At 34.3% G+C, this 22818-nt stretch overlaps 5 protein-coding genes across 9 annotated transcripts; 1 reads left to right on the forward strand and 4 right to left on the reverse strand.

The window, feature by feature from the left end:
* Positions 1 to 6: 6 nt before the first annotated feature.
* Positions 7 to 6080, reverse strand: LOC115243097 (phosphatidylinositide phosphatase SAC2). Of its 2 annotated transcripts, XM_029819782.1 has the most exons (13): positions 5687 to 6080; positions 5033 to 5409; positions 4699 to 4956; positions 4216 to 4370; positions 3910 to 4082; positions 3641 to 3833; positions 3215 to 3542; positions 3036 to 3106; positions 2600 to 2824; positions 1900 to 2121; positions 1497 to 1810; positions 1212 to 1421; positions 7 to 1136 (listed from the first exon to the last, which is right to left on the reverse strand). In XM_029819782.1, exons 1-13 carry the CDS (start codon positions 5781 to 5783, stop codon positions 145 to 147), a joined length of 3615 nt encoding a protein of 1204 aa, XP_029675642.1. In that variant the 5' UTR covers positions 5784 to 6080; the 3' UTR covers positions 7 to 144. The 2 variants fall into 2 exon arrangements, with proteins under 2 accessions (XP_029675642.1, XP_029675643.1); XM_029819783.1 differs by lacking the exon at positions 2600 to 2824 and having other exon boundaries at positions 5687 to 6079.
* A 916-nt stretch (positions 6081 to 6996) lies between these two features.
* On the reverse strand, positions 6997 to 8838 carry LOC115243100 (ubiquitin-like domain-containing CTD phosphatase 1). Its single transcript, XM_029819785.1, has 2 exons — positions 8601 to 8838; positions 6997 to 8204 (listed from the first exon to the last, which is right to left on the reverse strand). The coding sequence occupies exons 1-2, from the start codon at positions 8758 to 8760 to the stop codon at positions 7372 to 7374; spliced, it is 993 nt and encodes a 330-aa protein (XP_029675645.1). The 5' UTR covers positions 8761 to 8838; the 3' UTR covers positions 6997 to 7371.
* A 571-nt stretch (positions 8839 to 9409) lies between these two features.
* LOC115243117 (tubulin alpha chain-like) lies at positions 9410 to 22725 on the forward strand. 3 transcript variants are annotated; one of them, XM_029819830.1, is made up of 5 exons: positions 9410 to 9806; positions 20553 to 20772; positions 20903 to 21204; positions 21536 to 22132; positions 22359 to 22725. In XM_029819830.1, the coding sequence occupies exons 2-5, from the start codon at positions 20568 to 20570 to the stop codon at positions 22596 to 22598; spliced, it is 1344 nt and encodes a 447-aa protein (XP_029675690.1). In that variant the 5' UTR covers positions 9410 to 9806; positions 20553 to 20567; the 3' UTR covers positions 22599 to 22725. The 3 variants fall into 3 exon arrangements, with proteins under 3 accessions (XP_029675690.1, XP_029675688.1, XP_029675689.1); XM_029819828.1 differs by lacking the exon at positions 9410 to 9806 and adding an exon at positions 20299 to 20431; XM_029819829.1 differs by lacking the exon at positions 9410 to 9806 and adding an exon at positions 20299 to 20431 and having other exon boundaries at positions 21536 to 22117.
* LOC115243115 (chorion peroxidase) lies at positions 9728 to 14569 on the reverse strand. Of its 2 annotated transcripts, none has more exons than XM_029819826.1 (6): positions 14484 to 14569; positions 13593 to 13845; positions 12849 to 13301; positions 12014 to 12566; positions 10715 to 11813; positions 9728 to 10464 (listed from the first exon to the last, which is right to left on the reverse strand). In XM_029819826.1, the coding sequence occupies exons 2-6, from the start codon at positions 13724 to 13726 to the stop codon at positions 10244 to 10246; spliced, it is 2460 nt and encodes an 819-aa protein (XP_029675686.1). In that variant the 5' UTR covers positions 13727 to 13845; positions 14484 to 14569; the 3' UTR covers positions 9728 to 10243. The 2 variants fall into 2 exon arrangements, with proteins under 2 accessions (XP_029675686.1, XP_029675685.1); XM_029819825.1 differs by having other exon boundaries at positions 14061 to 14563.
* Positions 14587 to 19226, reverse strand: LOC115243116 (coiled-coil domain-containing protein 142). Its single transcript, XM_029819827.1, has 13 exons — positions 19056 to 19226; positions 18722 to 18942; positions 18383 to 18515; positions 18060 to 18205; positions 17707 to 17894; positions 17432 to 17623; positions 17219 to 17358; positions 16755 to 17039; positions 16542 to 16658; positions 16075 to 16228; positions 15781 to 15898; positions 15409 to 15596; positions 14587 to 15130 (listed from the first exon to the last, which is right to left on the reverse strand). Exons 1-13 carry the CDS (start codon positions 19224 to 19226, stop codon positions 14994 to 14996), a joined length of 2190 nt encoding a protein of 729 aa, XP_029675687.1. The 3' UTR covers positions 14587 to 14993.
* Positions 22726 to 22818: the final 93 nt, after the last annotated feature.

Consider the following 22818-nt stretch of genomic DNA (forward strand, 5'->3'; position numbering starts at 1 on the left):
TATATATACTAAAAATTCCTAAAATTGTATTCATAAATATTATCTATAATATTTACGAATACAAACAGTATTAATAAGCCTTAAATTGATATTCAATATAAGACGAATTGTATTCGGAAAGCTGATCCTTCAAGTAGTAAAGGTTTATAAAGCAATAAGTTTAGATTGACACGAGGCCCATCTTTCTTGAAGTTTCTGGCGCTCTTCTATATGGTGTTCCGACAAATTACGCATTACGTGACTTGTCTTCAGCTTTCTAGGATCTAAATTAGCTCCTAATGTTTGAACACCTTTAGCAAACTTCGAGAACGGCAATAGGATATCTTTGGCCGTGGACGCTACTGGACTGGTAACGTTGGCGATATTCTGTTTTATGGATTTTAAGGCAGATTCGCTTTGGGACGATGTAATATTCAACATCAAGTCCTGTTCGGAAGCTGATCTTTTTTTCTCGTCCAATCTATTGTCTGTTTGAAGAGTAGCACTCTTGACACCGGATAATAACGTTTTATCTTCAACATCGCCCGTCGAATGACTGATATTTTTTAAAAGTGTCAAAGTTGACGGTGGAATCATCCGTTTCTTTTCCTCGTGTATGCTGTCCTCTACGTCGTACACCGTTATTTCTGGCGTGGTTGCTGTAGTTTTCTGCGGAGAAGCGCTGAGAGTGCTGGTGCCAGAGCCATGTTGCGGTATTAAGTGCAATGCGTCAATGGCTATGTCGGGTTTCAAATCTGAATTATGTCTCATTGTAGATAATCCCGCGTTCACGCTGCTCTCGCAAACGTCACCATCCACAATGTTGGTGTTTTTCACACCCATAATAATACCGATCATTGGAGTGTATGCTTCCATTAAATGCTTGTCGTGGCTAAAGTTTGTTGGCTTTTTGACATGAATATGTATCGTTTCGATATTTTCATCGCTGCTACTGCTACTGTTGCTATTGCTGCTTTTTTCTTTCACATTGCCTGAGATATCTCTGTTACCGACCATAAAGACCGGCTTTGATAACTCTTCCGTCTTTCTATTACCTATGCTCTTTGCTAAATCAATTGGCTTCTTTGTGCTGAAACTCTGACTCAGTTTGTTCAATTTGCTAAATTGTTCCGACATGTTGCTTAAAGCTTTTGTACCTAAAAAATATTCATTATAAAAATTTTATTCGTCGGATAATATACACGAATAATCGAAATAATCTAAAAACAAACCTGCTGTCTTTAAAGCGAGTAATTGCGTCTCGGATACATTTCTCGTCAATTCTGGAAATGACGAAATGTCCAGTAATCCAGTAGAGCCTTTAACATTCACTACTTTACTCTTTCTCTTATCTAACGTGACATTCATGGCTATGGGAATCTTTGGTAAGCCTGCTATTTCCATAGCTACAGAAATAGCTTCACAAATTGCTTTTAAAGATTCTGTAAATTTAAAATATCGTTATAAAATTATTTAGAATTTGTGTTACAATGTAGATAAAGGAAACGTGTTCCTACCTATGCTTTCTTCTTCAGTTTTGATCACAACCGCCATGTTATTAAAAAACCTTAAATTTGTACTGCGGAACATGTGAAAGTAACCGTATTCGCCATTCATCTTATAATTGATTCTGATACAGTGATAATGCTTATTCTTGAAGAACGAAACTGTATTCTCAGGCTGACCGAATTCGATTAAGACGATATCATTTAGCGGGATTCTTTGATAATTTGTAACTTTATCGATTTGATCATCATAATCTGCTACGTAATAACTATCTAAAGTTAATATCAGAATAGTATCCATTTCCGTTTCCGTTGGGTCACCGGTACTAAAATAAAAATAAGAAATTTTTGATTGAAACCCAAATCATATATATACAAGTATAACAAAATATTATAGTGAATATTTAATACATACATGGGATCAGCATCGATGACACCCCAACTGCCTAGTATAATTTCGGGATCAGGTATCAGTAACTTTTTGCAGTCTTCGATTAGTAATTTCACATGAATCGCAGTTGCTGCGTTGTCTTCCTCGTCGGTACGCTCTAAGAATACTTCTTCGCTTACCAAATTTCCCAACATCATGTCAATTGTCGCTTGCCTGTAGACATCCTTGAAACGATTCAAGTAATATCTGCAAAGATATTTTGATTCTCGTTACATGACTGTGCTAAACATTAAAGAATGGTTTTCAGAAGCAAGAAAGTATAACAGCATCAAGAAAATATTTCATTAAAAGTATATATTTAATAGACCATATATTCTCTCTATATATGAAAATATATATTAAAGAAGAGAGGAGAGAAAGAGCAGCTTTTTATATTTAATTTATTGAGTGATAGTGCATTTATAAAGATGATTGACTATTTCATTATAAATCAAACTTTATATTCTTTCACAAAATAAAGGGATGGTATAGAGTCAAGGCTAAACATGCAAAAAAATTTTTGCAGCATAACAAAAACAACTTTTCATGCTGTCATTAACACAGAGCATATCTTTTTACATATGAATTAGCCTATAATAGAGTGAAATGTAATTAAATTAAGCTTTGAAGATACATCTCTGCCATATGTTTCCCAAAAGTGAAGTTACAAGCAAGCACAACGAACCTTGCTAAATTATAGAGGGCAGTGGCATAAAGAAAGTCGGGATGAGTAGCAAGTTGAAGTTGTATATTTGGTGGTTTCATAGGTATAAGTTCAAGACAGCAATTATCAAAGATATCTAAATAATGTGACCAATCGTTGTTCAGTTGATCAACGTCAATCGGGTTTCCTAGCAGCGTATCTATCGCTGCTTGACGTAAGTCATCCATAAAGTGTTGCTGATAATATCTATGGGAAAATGAAAGGACAATGTCAGGGTTCTGGTAGAACACAATGCGGTTTCAAATATCGAAGGCTTGGATATTATCATTTAAAGGAACATGATAACTGTGAGGTTTTGTTTGTGTCATGTGAAATGTTGGAAATAAAAGTTAAAATGAAAAATGAAGGAAAATTAAGCGGATACAGAATGATGAAAGATTGATGTATGTAGTTCTACCTGTTTGCAGAATTCATGCCGTCTTTCATCAAGCCAGTAAATTTTCTCTCCCCGGTACGCGTGTAATCTCCCTATAATAAACAGCATGAAATTGTATGTCAGAAATCATTTGTAGAATTAAATTGTGTTTATTCAATATATGTATAAAACTTGGCATACACAGTTTAAAAAGCACAGACCTTTAAAGCGTTTGTTCCTGCATACTGCTTACTAATAATATCCCCATTATTGGCCCAAAGTAATTGGAAAGTCTGTCTTATGTTTGTAGGCAAAGTTCCATCAGGTGGTATTAGTCCCAGTTTCGAAAATTGCATTTCCATAACAGCTTTTCCCAGAGCAGTTTGCACCACATTTGTTCTATCTAAGCAATCTATGCAATTCACACGAAATATGCCCTTTTGCATGCAAATTGTACCTTGTTTATCGCACCAGCAGTAACCCATATCTGCTAGCACTGTGGTCAATGCATTAACCAAAATAGATACATTTTCGAAATGCATTCCTCGACTGTGTTAGAGACAAAATTTTCGAGATACAACAGAATTCGTAATGGAAACAATAAGCATAAAGGTTTAGCGTTATAGATAATACTTAGGAATACTTACCAATATTCGTGGAAATCGAAGGTAGTGTATGTAATATCTGAATGATTATAGTTAAACACATGATTACTATAAGCTTCCCAAATTATCTTTTCTTTGCCAGACTGTTCAACCAGGTTAACGATGCAATTAGGTCCATATAATGCGAGTTCTTCACCAAAATGTTTTTCAAATGCTATTTGTGTTTCAGCCTCATCTATTATTATATTGGATTATTATATTATGTGCAAATGAATATTATATGCAAAAGATACATCTTTTCCTGCATATACCTTTATCAATTCGCGGTGGAGGCTTATATTTGTACCCAGGTTGCGACCAATATACTGGCACGCTACCTCGTACTTGTACAAAGGATACTTGATGATCGTGATACCAAACTAATTGTTCAGTCTCAACATAATTTGCACACTTCCCATCATCATCCACTCCACGTCTCTTATACCTGTGTAATGTAACATTTAGAAAGATTTTTTATTTTTATATACATATAATCTGTCTTTAATATTGAATAAGATAGAGTTTATATAATTTATGAGCATGCAATTGTTGAAATAATCTATGTAAACAAAAGTTACCTGGTCCCAGCACGGAATCTACTCCTCCTTGATATAATTGCTAAGTTAAATATCTCCTGCTGTGGCTGCTCATCAAAACCCACTTCAACTACACATTTTTCTATTTGAACGTATCCTTGAATGATTGGTAATATCCAACAGTTTGCTTTATCTCTCTGCAAAAAAAGATGATTTGGATAAGCAAACGACATGCTACACAAATTGCAAATGATCCTTGATAATTGTACAACCGGTTTTGGATAATATCTACTTGCTAATTATTAATAATTATTTACTTAATAATTATTGGGCAAATAAAAATAAGTTGGTTTTATGCAACAAATTTGATACATCACATACAATTAATATTACAATTAACAATTACTAAATAAAAAATATAGAATTACTATATTTATTTAAGCAAATATATATAATTTTTGCAATTTTATAATGTGGAATCAATTGCGAGAATAATATAATAAATATTTTATAGAAATTACTAACATCTAAATTAATAATGTCATGTAACATATGTTTATTCCAGAAGAATCTGTCATCCACCCGTTGCCACAATGGTTTATCCTGATTGCATTGCTGAGATTCTGCTATACATTGTCGTTGCAAACTGTTAGTAATATCACCAGTCTGACAAAAGAAGAAGGAATCAGTTTCGGTAAATATCTTATTTAATTCTTCCAATATTCTCTTTTCAAATCTTTCTTTGTCTTTCACTATGTTCCGTTTTGTTACTGTAGACTTCACCTATAAAAATATTGTATAAGTTTTATGTGTAAGATATCAAATGAATTACACAATTTCAATGACTTAGGTCCCTTACTTGAGACGTAGCTAATGCAGCAGCCTGCTGTGTGGTATTTTTTATAGTATTTGTAGCATTCTTGATTGTACCCCAGGTCTTTGCCAGGGCTGCCTTCTGTGGCACGTCAAACAACCCAATACCTCCTCTTTTCTTCAATCCATACTGATGTTTCTTACAAGGCAACAAGCCAATATCTGCATTATCTGTGCCAAGATGTAGAAATGCGATAGATTTGATTTTGTAAACAACATGATCATCGTGTAATTCTCCCACTGGTGTTACATCCTTTATAAGCATTAAGCGAGGTTCCAATACTGACGCCTGTTCAATTTTTCCCACTATGCCATAAAACATTCCCAGACATTCTAGATCCCTCGGCGTAGCCCATTCCCAATCTGCAAAATTCATCACATTTCCAATAATAATAATAATTGGTAAACTGTCAAATTAAATCCTAAACACATAAATACACATATGTATCATTTTTTTATCAATTATTAAGTATGAATTAGAGGAAATGTCATCTGTATGTATCTTTGCGTGGACGTAGTATACGCTTGGAGGAAACGAATGAAATTAATTCGCGTCCCGAAAATTCAAGCGATGTCTAGATCGATCTTTTGACGAATGACGCTCACTTATCTGTCAAATGCAATTGTACGCATTACTCACCTGATTTCGCAGCGAATTCGCCGGTATACTTGTCACACCAGAGGCTGTATTTCTCTTTCACAAAGATGAAATGGGTGTCAGTGCGGAACAACTCCATTCTTCTGCTTCTCTGCAGGTTTGACAGCTATCAGACAGCATGTAACACGTTTCTGCGTCAAGCAAAATATCCGCCTACCATTGAACGTTCGCCATATTGTTCGTGACGTTCGTTACTGACACTTTAGCTTTAGCCAAGTTTACTTCTCGATGTAGAAAGCGACAGCGACGAGCAATCGCTCGAGTATTTTTATTGTTCCTCAATGTGGGCACGACGACGACGATGTGAAGTAGCCAGTCGCTCGATATTTCGACAAGGCACTTTCACAATTCGTATGATTACAGAGCCGTTCTTGACCTGGTTGGTAATATATGAATAATTGAGGCGGGAGATTTCGTTTCTCCATTCCTCTTTTGTACGTTTATCAGCAAATACATTTTGTAACATGATGCTTTTAGATATACTAAAAAAGTGAAGGCTTTCTTTAAACGGATTTTATGTGTAGGAACTTTATTCTGATATTATTAGTAAGATAATACATATAGAAAATACATACTGTTTGTATCATATATATATGTAGATGTAAAAAAATGTATAAATATAATATTTTGTATATAGTACTAGAGAGATAACTATTCCAGATATCTTTTTTTATAACAATATTTTTTTAATTGCATTTGTACAGAAATACATTTACATATAAAAAAACTTGAGAAAAAAAGAGTTTATTAAGAACCAATTAGACTTATATTAATATAAGTCTTATATATATATAAATATATATATATATGTTTTGATCGCAAATTTATCTAGAAAATATGTTTATCATACAAGTTTGAGATATAAAAAAATTCTAGATAGACATCGAGATTAAAAATCGAATTTTCGAATAAATAAGCTTTATTACAATCTTCATGTATATTTTTCATGTATATTTTATACATCCTCTTCCGTAATATTCGAAATTTTTATGGAAATGGAAACAGTATTTTATTAAATAGTTTAAATGTTATAAAAATCTGGCATATAAAAATTTTTAAATCTTCTGAATATAAGTCTACTAAACGCTAGCATGTCTAAGATAGAAATTGCGATTTACAGCGCGAAACATATTAATGAATGGAATACGCCACATAATAGTATGTAAAGAATTAAACGTTTCGCGCCGCGTAAATCCCAAAATTTGCCAATATTTATATTTGCGAGACACACATGTACATGGAGAATATGCGAAATTTTTGCATACATGACACGCGGACTTAAACATGTTATATCATTGCATTCTTGTACTGAGCATTCGTGCGCTTTATTTAAATGGCTCTTATACATGTACAATAAATCGATAAATACATCACAAATATACAGAAACATGTGAAAATATGTGTATTTTCAAAGAGTTTAATATATCACGTATTATAAATTCTCTTGCAAAAAAAAGTCGTGCTCAACCAGAATGTATAGAACAGTCTTGTAGCCTGGCTGCTTAGTCGTAATTTTAAAATAGCTGACAAATGGAAATCCTTCCATGTGCTCCTTTCATTATGTACAGTCTTTAAACCACTTTGTATTCCTTTTTTGTATCAATCCCTATATCGTTCACTGGCTTTCATTGGGAAAGAAAAAGTAGAAAAATTAGTTTTATCGATATTTAGCTTTTCTCATCGCTGCTGGTTTGTTCATTCATTTGGTCGTTCTTCTTGGGTTTGTATTCTTCCCATTTTCTATGATTAAGAGTTTGAAAGTCATCTACCTCTGCTATTAATTCCAAATATCTTGATAGCTTTAGTAATTCAAAGTCTTTGACTCTGCTGGTGTGAGCATGTTTAAAAGGTTTTATTCTCAATCCTGACTGCGGATTCATTATAAAATTTCGTCTAATATCATCAAACATTATTGTATTTCTCGCAGAGAACTGTTTGTACTTCCCCCAGATAATGCCCAGTGGTTTTACCCCGACGACGCCATATTTCGGTGTGTGAACAGTGATCATAGCAAGGACATCTAGATGAAAAGCTATTTTATAGTTTGGATGATTTGAAACTCCCAACAGTTTCATCTTTTCGTTAATCCACCTCATACTAGTCGCCGACCAGATGACTATGTCGTAATTTTTATAAGCACGCGTCAAGAATTCATGGAGATACGGACGCATTAATTGCGCTCCACTTTCTGCCACTGATCTATGGTCAAACAAAGTATAGTCTATGTCAAGAACAAGGAGCTTCTTACCTTCCCTCAGAGGATTCAGCTCTGTAATCACATAGCGATCAATACGTATTTGGATTTTACGTAGATTTATTTCAGCCTTTTCGATCTCTACTTCCTCTTCCTCTATATCTAAATCATTAATCACTTCAGGTACATTCTCTGGTGCTTGACTGGCCTCTGCAATATCTTCTTCACGCGAGCCCATCAACATCAGTTTGAAACCAGGTTTCAAATTTAATTTGCCAATTATATCCTCATCTTGTACTGCTTTGCCTAAAGAAAAAAAGAGTTTCTACAGGCATTTTTGAAAACTGTGTATTTAAATTATACTGTATCAGATTATGAATTTTCACCAATCTTTCTAATAATTAACAATAACAACGATCAATACAAAAAAAATTACTTCAAGAGAAATAGAATGTTATAAATTTCAAATATCGTATAATAAAGGGAAAAAACTTTTCCGAAATTATACATAAATAATTGTTGTGTCAAGATATTTTAAATGATAATGATACAAAACGTAACTAAAATTTAATGATTAATAGCAAGATATTTGACTACATTTAAACATGGCAAACAAATTTGGAATTAAATTATGTTATTGAAATTGTGCGACAACGATCATTTATCAGACGAAAAACCAGAAAACAGTTCTCAAAACATAACCTTTAAATTTGAGATTTAACAGCTTTTGACGTTCGGGACGAACACCCGTTTCTCTATGTATACGCTCTTTCAGAGTAAGAACAGTATCCTCTTCTTGAATATCGAGAATATCGTATTCTTTTCCGCTCCATTTCACCACAATTCTTAATTCGCCCTCCATCCTCGCTTTTCTAACCGTATAAATGAAACGGATGCATCGCAAACCTAGAAAAGAATCTGCATATATATATATATACACTTGCAACTGCATTATCGATAATGTCATATTTATCTAAAAAGTCTTTTGTTCGATTACAAATAAAGAGACTCGCAGTAAAATTAAATATTTCAAAAAATAGTAATATATTATATCACTTTGCCTTAAAATCATATCAACAAAATATCATATGAAAAATTTACCGCATATCTTTTCTACGGATATTGCAGTTAGAATAAGAGAAATGTTAAAGAAACACACATTTACAAACAGTATAGGCGGTGTTTTAATAAAATAAATATTTCTTTTTAGAAAGCAAAACAAACTTTTTTGTTATTCTCAAAATTAGGAATAAAATATATTGTTTATTTTTTTCTATTCATAAAATGAAATAAAAAACTATATATAATCGCATAATATATTTTGTTAGTGAAAGCGATTTTTTAATCAGTCGTGATAATTATTTAAGTTTTATTCAATGCTTTTAGACGGAAAGTTTTTGGATTAAGAAGAGAAGGAAAATGTAGCTGTTGCAGAACGTCAACAAAATAATTTTTACTTGTTTTATATATCATTTTTCCAATAAAAAATTATTCCAATATATATAACAGATTTTTTATTAAGCAAACGATCCAAAGCTTTTATAACAGCAAATGGAGTATAATATTCATCGTAATATTTGTTATTGTATGATTAGCGATTTAAACTGATACCTATGAATTGATATCTAACGTTTTCCTTAAAATTTTCAAAATTGGACTTACATATGTCAGAATAAAAATGTATATACTTAATATATGTATATAATATTAATAAAAATAATTTTTTTAAGATATATAAATATATATATTTTGATACACTTTGGCATATATATACTTTTGTTAATATTATTATAATTGAAATTTTGCATAATTATTCTGATCGGTTTTTATATTATTTATTTTATCAATTATTTATTTACAGATACAGGCTCTAATCTTAATGGCGAAAATTCGACGAAATTGGCATTGGTGCGTGAGTATACTGAATATTTTAATATTTTAAAAATCTATGTTGCAAATTAGCTACAACAATCTCTTTCAGCGTTAAAATGTTACTAAAAGATATTCGAAGAGACATTTCAATTTATGCAAAAGTATGTTCAAATTTATTTAAAAGTGAAAAACAAAAAGATGTTAAACATGTTTTAACTAATCCTTTCATTTTATATTTGTTTTATTCAATATTTTTTATTCAGTTCTTGATTTGTATATAGCGAGATTTATAAGATTGCATAGATAGATGAAAAAATAATTTTCCAACTTAGAAATGTATAGAATTATATATAAGTATAATTCTTATTTGTGAAGATTGCTTTTTAGATCAATTGGGGTATAAGTCTAAAATTTCTTATGCTTTTTACACAACATGTTTATTTATCGCATCGCCTAATTTATTTAATGGCCGTCTAATTGATTTGTTCGGATTTTTTATCTGTTGATAACGCTAAATTGGAAGTGAGGTTTTCCTTCCATAATGTAAAAGAAGGTTCTGGTATATCTTTGCAAGATACCATAGGGTTATCAGGTCCAACAGAATGCATTAATTCCATCTGAGCATGCGTAATTCCGTCGGAACAATCGCATATTATTTTGGCCAATGAACTCTTGCGTAGCTCCACGAGTTGTTCTGAAATTTTTGCAAATATGTACACATAATTCAATTCTTGTTGCATTTCGATTTAACTAAACACATTTTGACATAATACATTTCTATAAATATCGAATATTTATAAGAAATATTTGTTATTCTAAAAACTTATATATTATTTAATATTCGATATTTTTAACGCATATTTCTTTCCTAAATAATTAAAATTATGCTAATTGAACATCGTATTATAGTAGAAACAAATCTTATCAACGTCAACGTAATTTACCTTCTGTAAAGGGATATGGTTGCTCGGCATACTCATACCAGAAACGATCTCCTTTCTGCAAACGTGCGAATTGATCAATGATCAAACACGTAAACGTAGGCCCGACCAAGCTGTCTAACTCCGGAATTTCCGACAATGCGCCGGTATATAGATCTATATCGTCGATCGACTCGTAAAGTATCGATATTTGTTCCAAATCCTGGTGATTCAAATATCCTTCGAGATCGTCAAACGTTTCCACTTTTCCTAATCCGCAATATTCTCGCCACACAGTGTATCCCGGTAATCCGTGATCCCGTCCACGTTGAATGTTCAACGACACCAGATCAAGACCGCAAGGTATCGTGAAATTGGCTACGGGATCTTCGAAGAGATTACTTGTCAGCTGCGAAGTGACATGCGTAGAGTATTTTTGAATGACGTTGGTCATGGCCGAGCTGACTGAACACTTGATGCCGTCTTCGGCGTAGAGGCTGTACGGATTGAAAAGCATCCTGTGTAGTTCCACGTACGATGACGTACCCTTCTCTGCGTCTGTCATTCTCATCAATCCTGGTAGTAAAGTGTGTGCAAAACGAAAAGCCGCGCTCGCAAAGTGATTGGCTATCGTCGGGTCGTTCTCCAGGTCATTTGGATCATACGTCTGTTTTCTATAGCCTGAACCAAGAGGGTTCAAGCCTTGTTTCTTCATTCTTTCATTGCCTACGATGATGGGTAAAAACTCGCGATAGGTGATGTGTTGCAGTTGAGCGCCAACGATGCGTCGCGTTTCCTGAAAGAGTACTTCGTCACTCCAAGCGGGATTAACTTTGGACAATTCATCCGCGATCCTGTTGTGCTGCCGCGCCCAGAGAAGATGCATTGTGGTTAAGTGTAGATTCTCGTTTGCTCTGGCGTCACCCGCAGCGAAGCAATAACGGCCACGACGTCGCTCGGCTTCTCGGTTACAGCCGTCGTTAGGATTCGTGCTTGGCGGTAATAGGGTTCTGTTATCGGGGGTGAGCTGCATCTTTAAACGACCGCCGATGAACTCGCGTAGATTACGAGTAGTCTCATTGTTGGAACCATAAATGGCTGAACCGTCGATGAAGGCGCTGACCTAGATGCAATATTATTATTTGTTAAACCTTTCTATAGTAGTCTTATCATTGGTGATTTGAATTATTTTTAAATTTATGTCGGATAAGAAAACGATAAGTTTCTTAAATTTTATATATCTAAAAAGATTTATCTAGAAAATATTCCGTAATTTTTTATTCTTTTTAAAATTGCAAGGAGAAAGAATGCGATCTAAATTACTTGATTAAGCTGTTCCCTGGGACCGAGTTCGCATCGCGGAGCTGGTGCCGATCTTACGAAATCCAAGCAGGTTCTGTTATTCAGATCGTGCACAGGATCGCCGGTTCCGACTCGAATGGGGAAGCATTCGGGATGTTGTTCTTTCGAGACTGAACAGCACGCTATCGAACTTGCATTAATACCCTGACTGAGCGCGGTGGCTGTAACGTCGTGATCCAGAAACTGACCGAATACAGCCAGCATCACCGTGAAGGACGGATTGCTGCTGGCTGAAGGTTTGTGTATTTTCAGACTGACTTCTCTGGCAGAAGGCAACTCCTTTCCTGACCGCGCCTTCCGAGGGGAATCGATCCCGTCAGCGTAATCTGGTGGCAAAACTCTCCTAAAAGGTGTCATGCTAGAACCCCATCCTCTCGGTCGATTGCAGCTACCGTCAACAGTTCTGTATTTGCCGATTTTGCACGAACGATCGAAATATTGTTTGCATATGCTCTTCGGCACCCAACCGCTGTCGAAGAAAATACCGATCGCCGAAGATTCATCTTGGGTGGATCTTGAACAGAAAAATATTTATAAAACTTCTTTTATATTAATAGTATAAAACATTATAAAAACTAACTTATTTTTAATAATTTTAATCGCTAATATAAATAATTACTTTATATAATGTGAAAAAATTAAGATTTTAATTTATATAACTATACAGGCTATAATAGGCAAAATATAATATATAACACAGAGCTACTTTATTTTGTACATTTTCTTTAAAGAAAAAAAATTAGAAGGTAATGTAACATTTTATGACATTTATAGGACGAGACAGTCTACCGCTCACCTCATATTCTCAATCGTTCTTGTCGCTGCAATTTCACCTATCGCTGCTAAAGCAAGAGCACTAACATTAGGATGCGTGCTCACCGCATAGCGATGTCTAGATTCTGGAGACGGGGATGGCAACGGTGACTTTGCGGCAATCGTATCCGCGAACAAACGATCCTTCATCGCTCGCTCACCGGCTCGTAGTCCTTGCATATATTCATGTTGACTGAGACTCTTCGTCAAGGTATCGACGTTCGCGTTTCGTACCAGAATGTAGTTGGGTTCGGCTATGGCACTAACGGTGCTACTGAAGGATGCGTGCAAGGCGGATCCAGGTGCGAATCCTAACGATCCTTTCAGGATACTACCTAAATTTCTGGAGGATGTTACGTTGTCGATCGCGGGATAGGAATTAGTGTGGCTGATGGAATAGCTGATGGATACCACCAGAGCCATGGTGAAGACCACTCTGCAAGATCGCAAACAAGTCGGATTATAAAATATAATCACTTAACAGCTGACATGGCTTAACAAATTTAAAAATCCTATAGTGTTGAATCTTGATTTCTTGTTATCTATTTTTTATTTATTTTTAGTTTTTACGACTTTCTGCTTTTTTCTTGTAGCGAATTTGACATTAAAATCCTATGCAGTCTTGTATAAATAAAATATGTATAATGCTCTAAAATAATATAAAAATGTAAAATAAAATTTTATTCAATTTTTTAAAATTTTATATAAAGAATAGATACAGCCTTACATTAGGATACCGCAAATACAGCATTGGAACTGTCGTATTCGCGTTCTTCGAGTCCTTAAGAGGCTGGCGAATTCGACGTAGTCGGGTGAATCCATATGCCTTCTTAAAGGCGTCCTTTCTGTAATACCGCGCATTTTCGTTGCACAGAAATGCAAATGCAGAAGATGTTTAGACAATACACAGATATTGATTTCTGCTTCTAGTGATTGATAGGCGAGGCTCTTCAAAGATCCTTGTCATCTGACAATTTGATCTTCCGTATATAAATCACTTTATTAGTTAACACAAGTCTCTCGTACAAATAATTACAACACTACACTTTAATTAAATACAAATTTTGTCTGGAGCAATTTTTTTATTGAAAAAATGTCACAGTTAGAAAACTGATAAATTTGAGAGCAATAAATGTAATTAATGAAATTTTAATGAATCATCGTTACTTGCAAAATTTTTAAGACGCGCACTTACGTATGGTACTTATAGAATTCTTTCTCGTCGATACGACGATATATACAAAGCGTGTGCAACTTCTTTATCCGCGTGTAAAAAAAAGGATTTAAAATAAAAGGCTCAGCCCTTAGAGATTGTTCGCACGTTCGCATGGACAACCAGACTGGTTATATAAAGCGGTCGAATCGAGAATCGACAGTCTGGAATGAAACATGAGTAGCCTTGCCGCATTCTTATTTTGCGGTGCGACAACTCTGTCAACAAGCTGTAATTCTGTGTGACTTATGCAAGCGATTACACATCATATACTTGAAATTGATAAAAATTATATACATTACTCTGCATGTATAAACAATAAAATACAATTTAAACTATAGAATAATCGTATAATTGATTTTATAACAATTTGTTTGTTATATGCAATCTAATGAGCGGCATTACTTTTCATTACGCAGCTTTCAGAAGTAATAAAGTTAATTAAAATGTCTATGTGCTTTTTATATGTATGTATATATATAATATAACAGACACTCTGAGGTTCTCTATCAAAAAATTATAAGATTAATTATTATAACACGCCGTCTAGCGTTGACGATGAACGGCCAGTATTTGACTGCCAAGAACGGCTGTCGTGCACAGTTATTGCGTTGATTTTCTCGCCACATCCCGCACCTAGGTAATATAATACATGTCTCGTGTCGCAGAAAAGGCTTCCGTCCTGTCGGGCTTCTCGAGAATATAAGTTATATTGTCAACTGATAAATTTTCTGTCAAAAACCAAATGCGTAGAAGAGAAATATTCCAATATTCCAAATATTTCACGGAGTCAAAACAACACGCTAATGAAAAATATTTTTAATAAAGCAAATTCTTGTGCATTCAAGTAATTTAAAAATAATTTTGAGAAAAATATGTAACAGTTAGAGCATCGACATTTATAGTTTGTTCTTTTTATTCCGTACAGCAAAAATTGTATCGCTTAGGAGCACGCAATTCAAGCCATTGTTCTTGATTCGGAACGTACATTTCGGCTGGCATACATTCTAGATCTTGAGATTCAGGCGACTCGTGCTCATTTGTTCTCCGAGCTGAAAAGTAAAAGTAGTCAAAAAATTTAACATACAATTATCTTTGAAAAAATGACAAATTTAAATTATGATCATATTAATCAAAGAATGTTTTAAATAATCACGAATCTCCTAAATGATGTAAAAGAAATACTCGAAATAAACTTTAACATTTGAATATAACGCAATATATATTCGAAATAGAATCTCTCTCTCTCTCTCTTTTACGTTGAAAATAAAAATAAAAATACGTCTAAAAAAGTAGATATTCTAAATAAGTTTTATATATAATCAATCACCTAATCGTTTGCGCATAGCGATAGATTCGCCCGGGTGTCTCAGGAGAAGTCGCCCAACGCCCTCGCAACGGCGCAAGACTTCGTTCTTCAACAAGTGATTTCTGACATTTTGCGAAATGATCGAACATTCTGTAACCCATGTTGATACGTGCGCGAAATCCATCAACAACTGATACGCCCCATATTCACTAGAAATTTATTTTCATACATTAGTAAAATGTACAACACGAAGAAATATATATGTATAAATTAAAAACTTGTATATTATATTATATTAATCTAAGTGTGGAGAACACGTGCGGATTTTATTTCTACATATTGTTTTTATATTGCTTCACAAATAATTTTAATCGAGACGTAAAGTAAATTTACCTAAACTTGATGCGATGCAGATAGATATAATCGAGCCACGCCTCGCACATTATTCGTAGAATCATGTTTGATGTTTCGTGATCCTCAATTACTTCCAGCACTGGTAGCAATACCTTTTCTGCAAAATATATAACTTTGATATATATGTATATATGATTAACGCATTTCTAAAGCTTGGCAATAATAAGACCCATAACTCATGTCATATCAACATTTTTAATATATAAAAAAATATAAAATAATAAAAAATATTTCACACGCTATATGTATAATATGAAATAAGAAAATATGTACCAAAGTAAGCCTCCACGTAAAGACTGGCAGTTACCGGAGGTATGCTGCTGCTCCTTCTCCAATAATTCGATCGTGGAAAGCACATGTGCAAATTCGCGAGGCTGATTACGCGACAAATCTTGGCAAGCGTGTCGATGCACTTAACGGAGCAAATCTGCAAAAATGAAGAAATCTAAAATCGTCTGCAGTTTTCTAAATAGCAAATTTGAGCTAAAAATTGTATCTCTCGCAGAGGAATTATTTCTCTCTCGAAGAGACTTTTAATAAATTCGATTTATTTTAGAATATAATATCAATCATTTTATACTTTATAATATAAGTATATATATCTGAAAATTTTAAGATATATGAGTATAATATAGGGCAGGATAATATCACGAAGTGAAAGTTGTTAGATAAGTAAAAATGAGAGTTGTTAGATAAAAAAATATTTTCTATTTCTTTGTATTAGAAAACGAAATATATACCTGAAGCAATTCGATATTCGCCTTGACTTCGGAAACGATCTTCGCCCGCATCTTCGTACACACATATACTTGAACGCTAATAGAATCCGAGGACAATGCAGTCGTGTGATCGGCGAGCTAAAATTAGTCATCGAAAAGATAAATATGATAATGTATTTTTCATACAATTTATTAAAAAAAAAAAAAAAAACAAAACAATAAAGAGAAGAATACCTTGAGATAAGATAACTCTTCAAGGCAGTTCACTATGTCACCCTTAACCAGCAAAAAGAATACATCAAGGTCCCAGGTGTGGGCTATAATTTTGGCCTCCTGAATAGCCCACAACCTCGCCGTGTGCACCGAATGGTCCATCCTATGCAGCACAACGATCTGCTCTGACAACGGTAACTCTATCAAGGGCGCTCCTATCACCCACTCGCCACCGATCTCGCATTCGTTGCTGAGGGTAACTAACAAATGGAACACTTCGATGAACATTTGACCTGTGTCGGTTCCCTACAAGAATGCCAATTATTTATCGTTATTTTTTTAATCTAATGTACAGAAAAAAGAATCATTCTTTTCCTTTTTGCTATTTATATTATAAATAATTTAAGCCATTTGTTAGTATGTTGTAACGAATAAATAATATTTCCTTGAAATTCAATTTAAAAGATCTCAAATAAGATATCAACCTCCGTGGACGATGGTTTTGAACGGCATTTGAAAGCCGAGGTATAAGCTAATCTAAACATTTGATCCCAGGCAGTGATAGTTGCGTGGTACCCAAGCGCATCGCATAAAGTCTGCAACGCTGATCTAACTGTAGGTGGAACTAAAATTTTGAAGTAAATATATAATATATAATACAGTTTTCAAATATAAGAAAACATTTTCTTTTTTTTTACTTTCGTTTCCTTGAATGAATTGTCGCAACCAATCCTTGAGATGCTGAGCACCGTGACTGTGATGAGTCGCAAGGGCTTCTCGGGACCACCACAGTATCACATGATCCAAAATACTAGACAATGCACCCCATGCAACTTCCTGATAGTAGTTCTTTACTTTCTTTATCGCGCTGCCTCTTAATCTTGTTTCATCTAATAAATAATATATATATGTATATAAAATGTATATAAAAACTGAAAAATGGAATTTTTCTTTGAATTGATTAAAACTGTACTTTTGCAGATTTTTAAAGCATCCGTGCCAAGCAGTCGCGGTGAGATCTCTTGCACAACATTTAAAAGTCTAAGGACCTGCTCATTCTGCGTATTTACAATTGTCTGCACGCTTTCGATATTGGATGCCTCTACTTCGGATGTCGATGTCGCACTTGCGATCGGTGGCGTTAAATGCCTCGTAAGAGCACTAATAGTTTGAGAAATGTATAATGAAAATATATCTGATATGATTATAGATTACACAATTATACACTGCTTATAAATATTATTTATCTATCTAATAATAATTAGATATGTATAGAGATCTGATAAGTAATATTAGCGATGTATTTAATTATGACTGCGCGCAAACCGGTAAATCTCGATGCTGGAGTTTTCTGAAACGTCTACATCGTTCGTCGTAGATGTTGGCTTCATTTTTTCACGAGGTTCGTAATTTGCCAAAAGGCAATCGATAAGTTCGTGACAAGATTCCTCCGCTCTGTTTTTCGCTAATATCTAAAATTATTAATGTTAGAAAAATTTTCCTTTATCGATATCCCGTTTTATATTGTTTCCATGCTGTTTTAAAAAAATATATTAAATTTAATAGTCTATGAAAAGAAAATATAATTATTGAATATTTTGCATGTTAATAAAATTAGGATAAAAAATAAAACGCGTTAAACTACTCGCTTGCAATATTCTGGTCACGGAGATTTTCTTCAACGGCTCCAACATGGACGGGCAATCGTTGTAAAAGACATTGACAGACGAGTCTGATTCGTTTCGATCCATATCGAGAATGCTGTTGTAAGCATTTACTAATCTGCAATTTGCTAATTATGTCATTATCTGGCAATATCGCAGAATTTCTTAGTATCGCTAAATCTATCTTACAAATAAAAACTCCGCGAAAAAATAATAGGAAATTAATTCTGATATTAAAGTGCAAAGTAATAAAATTAAAGTAATCGAACTAAAAAGAGTATGATATAATTGGTATAATAGAAAAATTATTTTTGAAGTTTTTACCTAAACACTATTCTTATATTCTCTTCACTTTTACAATCGACTATGCCAGTAATTAAATCTTGGGTAAATTTCGCGACCACATTGAGCTTGCGCCTTAATATTATAGACAGATGATTCATTTTATATTTATATATCAGATGACTGCTTAACTCTCCCGGCTTACATGTTAATTTATAATTCTTTATTAATTCCTCCAAGTTTTCTATCATTTCTTCGGATACCTGTAAAGCGCACCAAGCAATTGATTATAAGCGTTTTGATAGATATTCCATTTTAAAATATTTATTGATAATAATAAATAATCTCTCTGCTATAAAGATTTTTTAATTAGGACCTCCAGATCGCAAACCCGAGTCTCTGTCAAGTCCTCGATGATTAAAGCTATGCATCCTGCGAGTTTTCCCATTCTCTCGTCTAGAAGAGAAGCGTTCACTAGCCATTGGTCGAGGAGGCCATCATAAAGCGGCAGCCACTTTGCGATGTTTGCTCTGTAATTAGTATCCATGCGTCGCTGATTGCACCGGGATATCTTTAATGATATTTTTTCTTCTCAGTCGACACTTATTCAAAGATTTCCTGTTATAATTTTTAGGATTATGTTCAGATAATCCCATTAATTAATCCCATTTCGTGCGCGAGACTGTGATTTTAATATTTATTTAAGTGAATTTTCCACATCTCTTGTTTCGCAAATCTTTTTTTTTTATCTGATTGAGAGATCTTGATCGATGAATTGGTTACACATCACTTTTACGAAATCACGCTGGGCAGTGAAAATTAATGCTATGTAAATTGATCGTGTAAAAAAAAGCTATAATTGGTATAAAATTGGTCGTAAGAAAATGGTTTCTAGAATAAGCTGTACAATTGTATATGTAATTATATAGAAAGGGAGGGAGAGGAATTATATATTGTGCCGTGCGATCATTACTTCGAAAAAATATTTCTCAACTTTTGTCACATTGTTTCTTCGACGACATCTTGTTCTATTTTGGAGGTAATATTAACTACTGTCACTTTTTAGTTGCGGATAGCAAGTATTGTACCATGCGTTCTTAGTTGCCACGGATACGTCTCTATGACGCATGGCAATCAAAATATATATGCACGCAGTATGCTTTAAAAGAGAAATGAGCGGTTTCTTCAATTATTCAGATATCCAAATTTGTCAAAAGCAGATTTCGTGTAAACAAAATTTTATTTTTGCCATTCTATATTTAGGGACAATGTTTGCTAAATTTAACTCGAGTAATTTTCAATTGGAAATATTGTGAAGTGCAAAATAAAACGGCGTTAAGATACCGCGCAAAGCTCTGCATAATATTACATAACAATATACTTAACTTGGAAATAGCTATACAATAATTTGGATACTATATTTTGTTATCGAATATTTGAATATTTTATTATTGAATATTTGAAAAACATTCTAAACTTATTTAAATTATTCTAAAATTTTCCATTCGATATACAACTTCACACTCTATAGAAAAAATATTAAATTTTGATTCCTCTGAAACTCAATCATAATGGTTACCAGGGCAATAAAAATATAAATTGTCATAGTGTTTTTTTCTAGGGCAGCTCATGGCCGGCTTCCAAATTTGTCGTGTTTAAATTGAAGATTTAATTAAAATTTTGATTTGACGTTTCATCCAAATTTTTACCGTGTAACATCGAGAGAAATTAATTTGGAAACATATCAAAATGGTATGAGAAGATAAAATTACGCTCTCTGGATAATTCTAAACCGTGAAAAGTAGAGATGTATCTCGTGCCATACATTATCAAACTTTTATAGTCGATAAAAATACATTTTTTCTCCGTTTAGCGCGAATGTATATCGATGCACGTGGGCCAAGCGGGCGTTCAGATGGGCAATTCTTGCTGGGAGCTATATTGTTTAGAACACGGAATCCAGCCGGATGGAACTATGCCATCCGACAAAGTCTCCGGTACGAATGATTGCTTCAACACCTTCTTCAACGAGACGAGTTCCGGCAAGATGGTACCGCGCGCTGTGATGGTCGATCTCGAGCCAACTGTTGTCGGTCAGTGTTAGATAAAATTATAAATATATTAGAATAAAAACGTCACAGCTTTCTCTTTCTCTCTTTATCAATATATAACAATATATTTCACATATGAATTTTTACATGTTGAAAATTGTTATGTTTCTAGATGAAATTCGAATGGGAACATACAAACAGTTGTACCATCCGGAACAATTAATTACTGGTAAGGAGGATGCCGCGAATAATTACGCTCGTGGTCACTATTCCATCGGGAGCGAGGTGATCGAGTCGGTGATGGACAGAGTACGCAGGTTGACCGATCAGTGTACCGGTCTGCAAGGCTTCTTCGTTTTCCACTCGTTCGGAGGCGGCACGGGATCGGGTTTCACATCCTTGCTTATGGAAAGGCTGTCCGACGACTACGGCAAGAAGAGCAAGTTGGAATTTGTCATATATCCGGCACCGCAAGTGAGTTCAAAAAAGTTAATTTATCTATTTTTGTAAAAAAGAATCTCTTTAATTTTATAATCTTCCTCTCTCATCTAAAACATAAATTAAAATTATTAAAATTGATTCTAAAAAGACTATTATTTTTTTCTTTCTAATTTCTGAATATTTCTCTTATAAGAGAATTGAAATTAATAGGGATGAGAATCGCGCGAAAAGTAATTTAAAGCCAAACAATTTAGAATGCAATTTAGAATCAAAAATATATAACTTTACAAAACAAAATTTACTATATATATTTGAGAAGATTGTACAATATAATTTTTCAAAAAATATTGTCACATCTTTTCAGGTATCTACAGCCGTGGTGGAGCCTTATAATGCGGTATTAACGACGCATACGACAATTGGTCATTCCGATTGCGCCTTCATGGTGGACAATGAGGCAATCTACGACATTTGCCGGCGTAAACTCGGCATCGAGCGACCCTTGTACGCGAACCTGAACCGGCTGATTAGTCAGGTTGTGTCATCCATCACCGCATCCTTGAGATTTGACGGCGCCCTGAATGTCGACTTGACCGAGTTCCAGACGAATTTGGTGCCTTATCCCCGCATACACTTTCCTTTGGCGACCTATGCCCCGGTGGTGTCGGCGGAAAAGGCGTATCACGAGGGTATGTCAGTTGCGGAGATCACTTCAGAGTGTTTCGAGGCCAATAATCAGATGGTCAAATGCGATCCGCGCGAGGGCAAATACATGGCCTGCTGCCTCCTGTACCGTGGTGATGTCGTGCCTAAGGACGTCAACGCGGCGATCGCCGCCATGAAGGGCAAGAGTTGCATCCGGTTTGTCGACTGGTGCCCCACGGGTTTCAAAGTTGGAATCAATTATCAGCCGCCCACGGCCGTGCCAGGCGGTGATCTCGCGAAGGTATCGCTGCCAATTGTAAACATTTTCGAAGAAGGAGGCTTTAATTTAAAATATTAATTTACACACATCATTTTTTAAATAAAAAAAATATATATTAAATTTTTATGTATATTTATATAGTTTCATAAAAATCTAGACTATATTTAAAGTTGTAATTATAGAGAATTTTGTATTTATAATTCACAAACTTCTAATAATAATAGTTATTTCCGTAATATATTGAAATTATACACGCTCATAGGTTCAGCGAGCTGTCTCCATGTTGTCCAATACAACCGCTATAGAAGAAGCATGGGCCAAGCTTAATCACAAATTCGATTTAATGTACAATAAGCGGGCGTTTGTTCACTGGTACGTAGGAGAAGGCATGGAGGAACTCGAATTCGCAGAAGCGCGCGAAGATCTCGCAGCACTCGAAAGAGATTACGAGGAAGTCGCCCTCGAATCGCCATCCACGCCTGACACACCATTGGAGTATTAATGCGTGCATTAATCTAATTTGGAGAATCTTTCAATAAGCCAGCATGTGTATTTTTTCGCTGCTCGACGACTAAGCAAAAATTATTACATAGAAAAATGTCACATTACACTATGCGTTAAATTTTTTGTGCGAAGAGAAAGATTTCGTTTATTTTCGTATATATATAATTGTCACCGCGCCTACTTTTATTTTTATAGACGGGTATTTTTTGTAAAAGTTC

The sequence above is a fragment of the Formica exsecta genome, unplaced genomic scaffold (assembly GCF_003651465.1).
Source record: "Formica exsecta isolate Colony F162 unplaced genomic scaffold, ASM365146v1 scaffold69, whole genome shotgun sequence".
Classification (NCBI taxonomy): domain Eukaryota; kingdom Metazoa; phylum Arthropoda; class Insecta; order Hymenoptera; family Formicidae; genus Formica; species Formica exsecta.

Bases quoted from the DNA above. Each gene is read 5' to 3' on its own strand.
- LOC115243115 (XM_029819826.1), bottom strand. From the start codon at position 13,726: ATGCGCGGTATTACAGAAAGGACGCCTTTAAGAAGGCATATGGATTCA. The intron at 13,302-13,592 runs GTAAGGCTGTAT...GCGATCTTGCAG, and splicing joins TGTATTTGCGGTATCCTAAT to AGTGGTCTTCACCATGGCTC. The intron at 11,814-12,013 runs GTAATTTAGATC...TATTGCATCTAG, and splicing joins CCAGGGAACAGCTTAATCAA to GTCAGCGCCTTCATCGACGG.
- LOC115243116 (XM_029819827.1), bottom strand. From the start codon at position 19,226: ATGGATACTAATTACAGAGCAAACATCGCAAAGTGGCTGCCGCTTTAT. The intron at 18,943-19,055 runs GTCCTAATTAAA...TGCGCTTTACAG, and splicing joins CTCGGGTTTGCGATCTGGAG to GTATCCGAAGAAATGATAGA. The intron at 15,899-16,074 runs GTACATATTTTC...TATATTTTGCAG, and splicing joins TTACGTGGAGGCTTACTTTG to AAAAGGTATTGCTACCAGTG.
- LOC115243100 (XM_029819785.1), bottom strand. From the start codon at position 8,760: ATGGAGGGCGAATTAAGAATTGTGGTGAAATGGAGCGGAAAAGAATAC. The intron at 8,205-8,600 runs GTTATGTTTTGA...TTTTTTCTTTAG, and splicing joins GTTAAATCTCAAATTTAAAG to GCAAAGCAGTACAAGATGAG.
- LOC115243117 (XM_029819828.1), top strand. The intron at 20,773-20,902 runs GTCAGTGTTAGA...TTATGTTTCTAG, and splicing joins TCTCGAGCCAACTGTTGTCG to ATGAAATTCGAATGGGAACA. The intron at 21,205-21,535 runs GTGAGTTCAAAA...ACATCTTTTCAG, and splicing joins TCATATATCCGGCACCGCAA to GTATCTACAGCCGTGGTGGA.
- LOC115243097 (XM_029819782.1), bottom strand. From the start codon at position 5,783: ATGGAGTTGTTCCGCACTGACACCCATTTCATCTTTGTGAAAGAGAAA. The intron at 3,107-3,214 runs GTCTGTGCTTTT...TGTTTATTATAG, and splicing joins CAGGAACAAACGCTTTAAAG to GGAGATTACACGCGTACCGG. The intron at 1,422-1,496 runs GTAGGAACACGT...TTAAATTTACAG, and splicing joins AACTGAAGAAGAAAGCATAG to AATCTTTAAAAGCAATTTGT.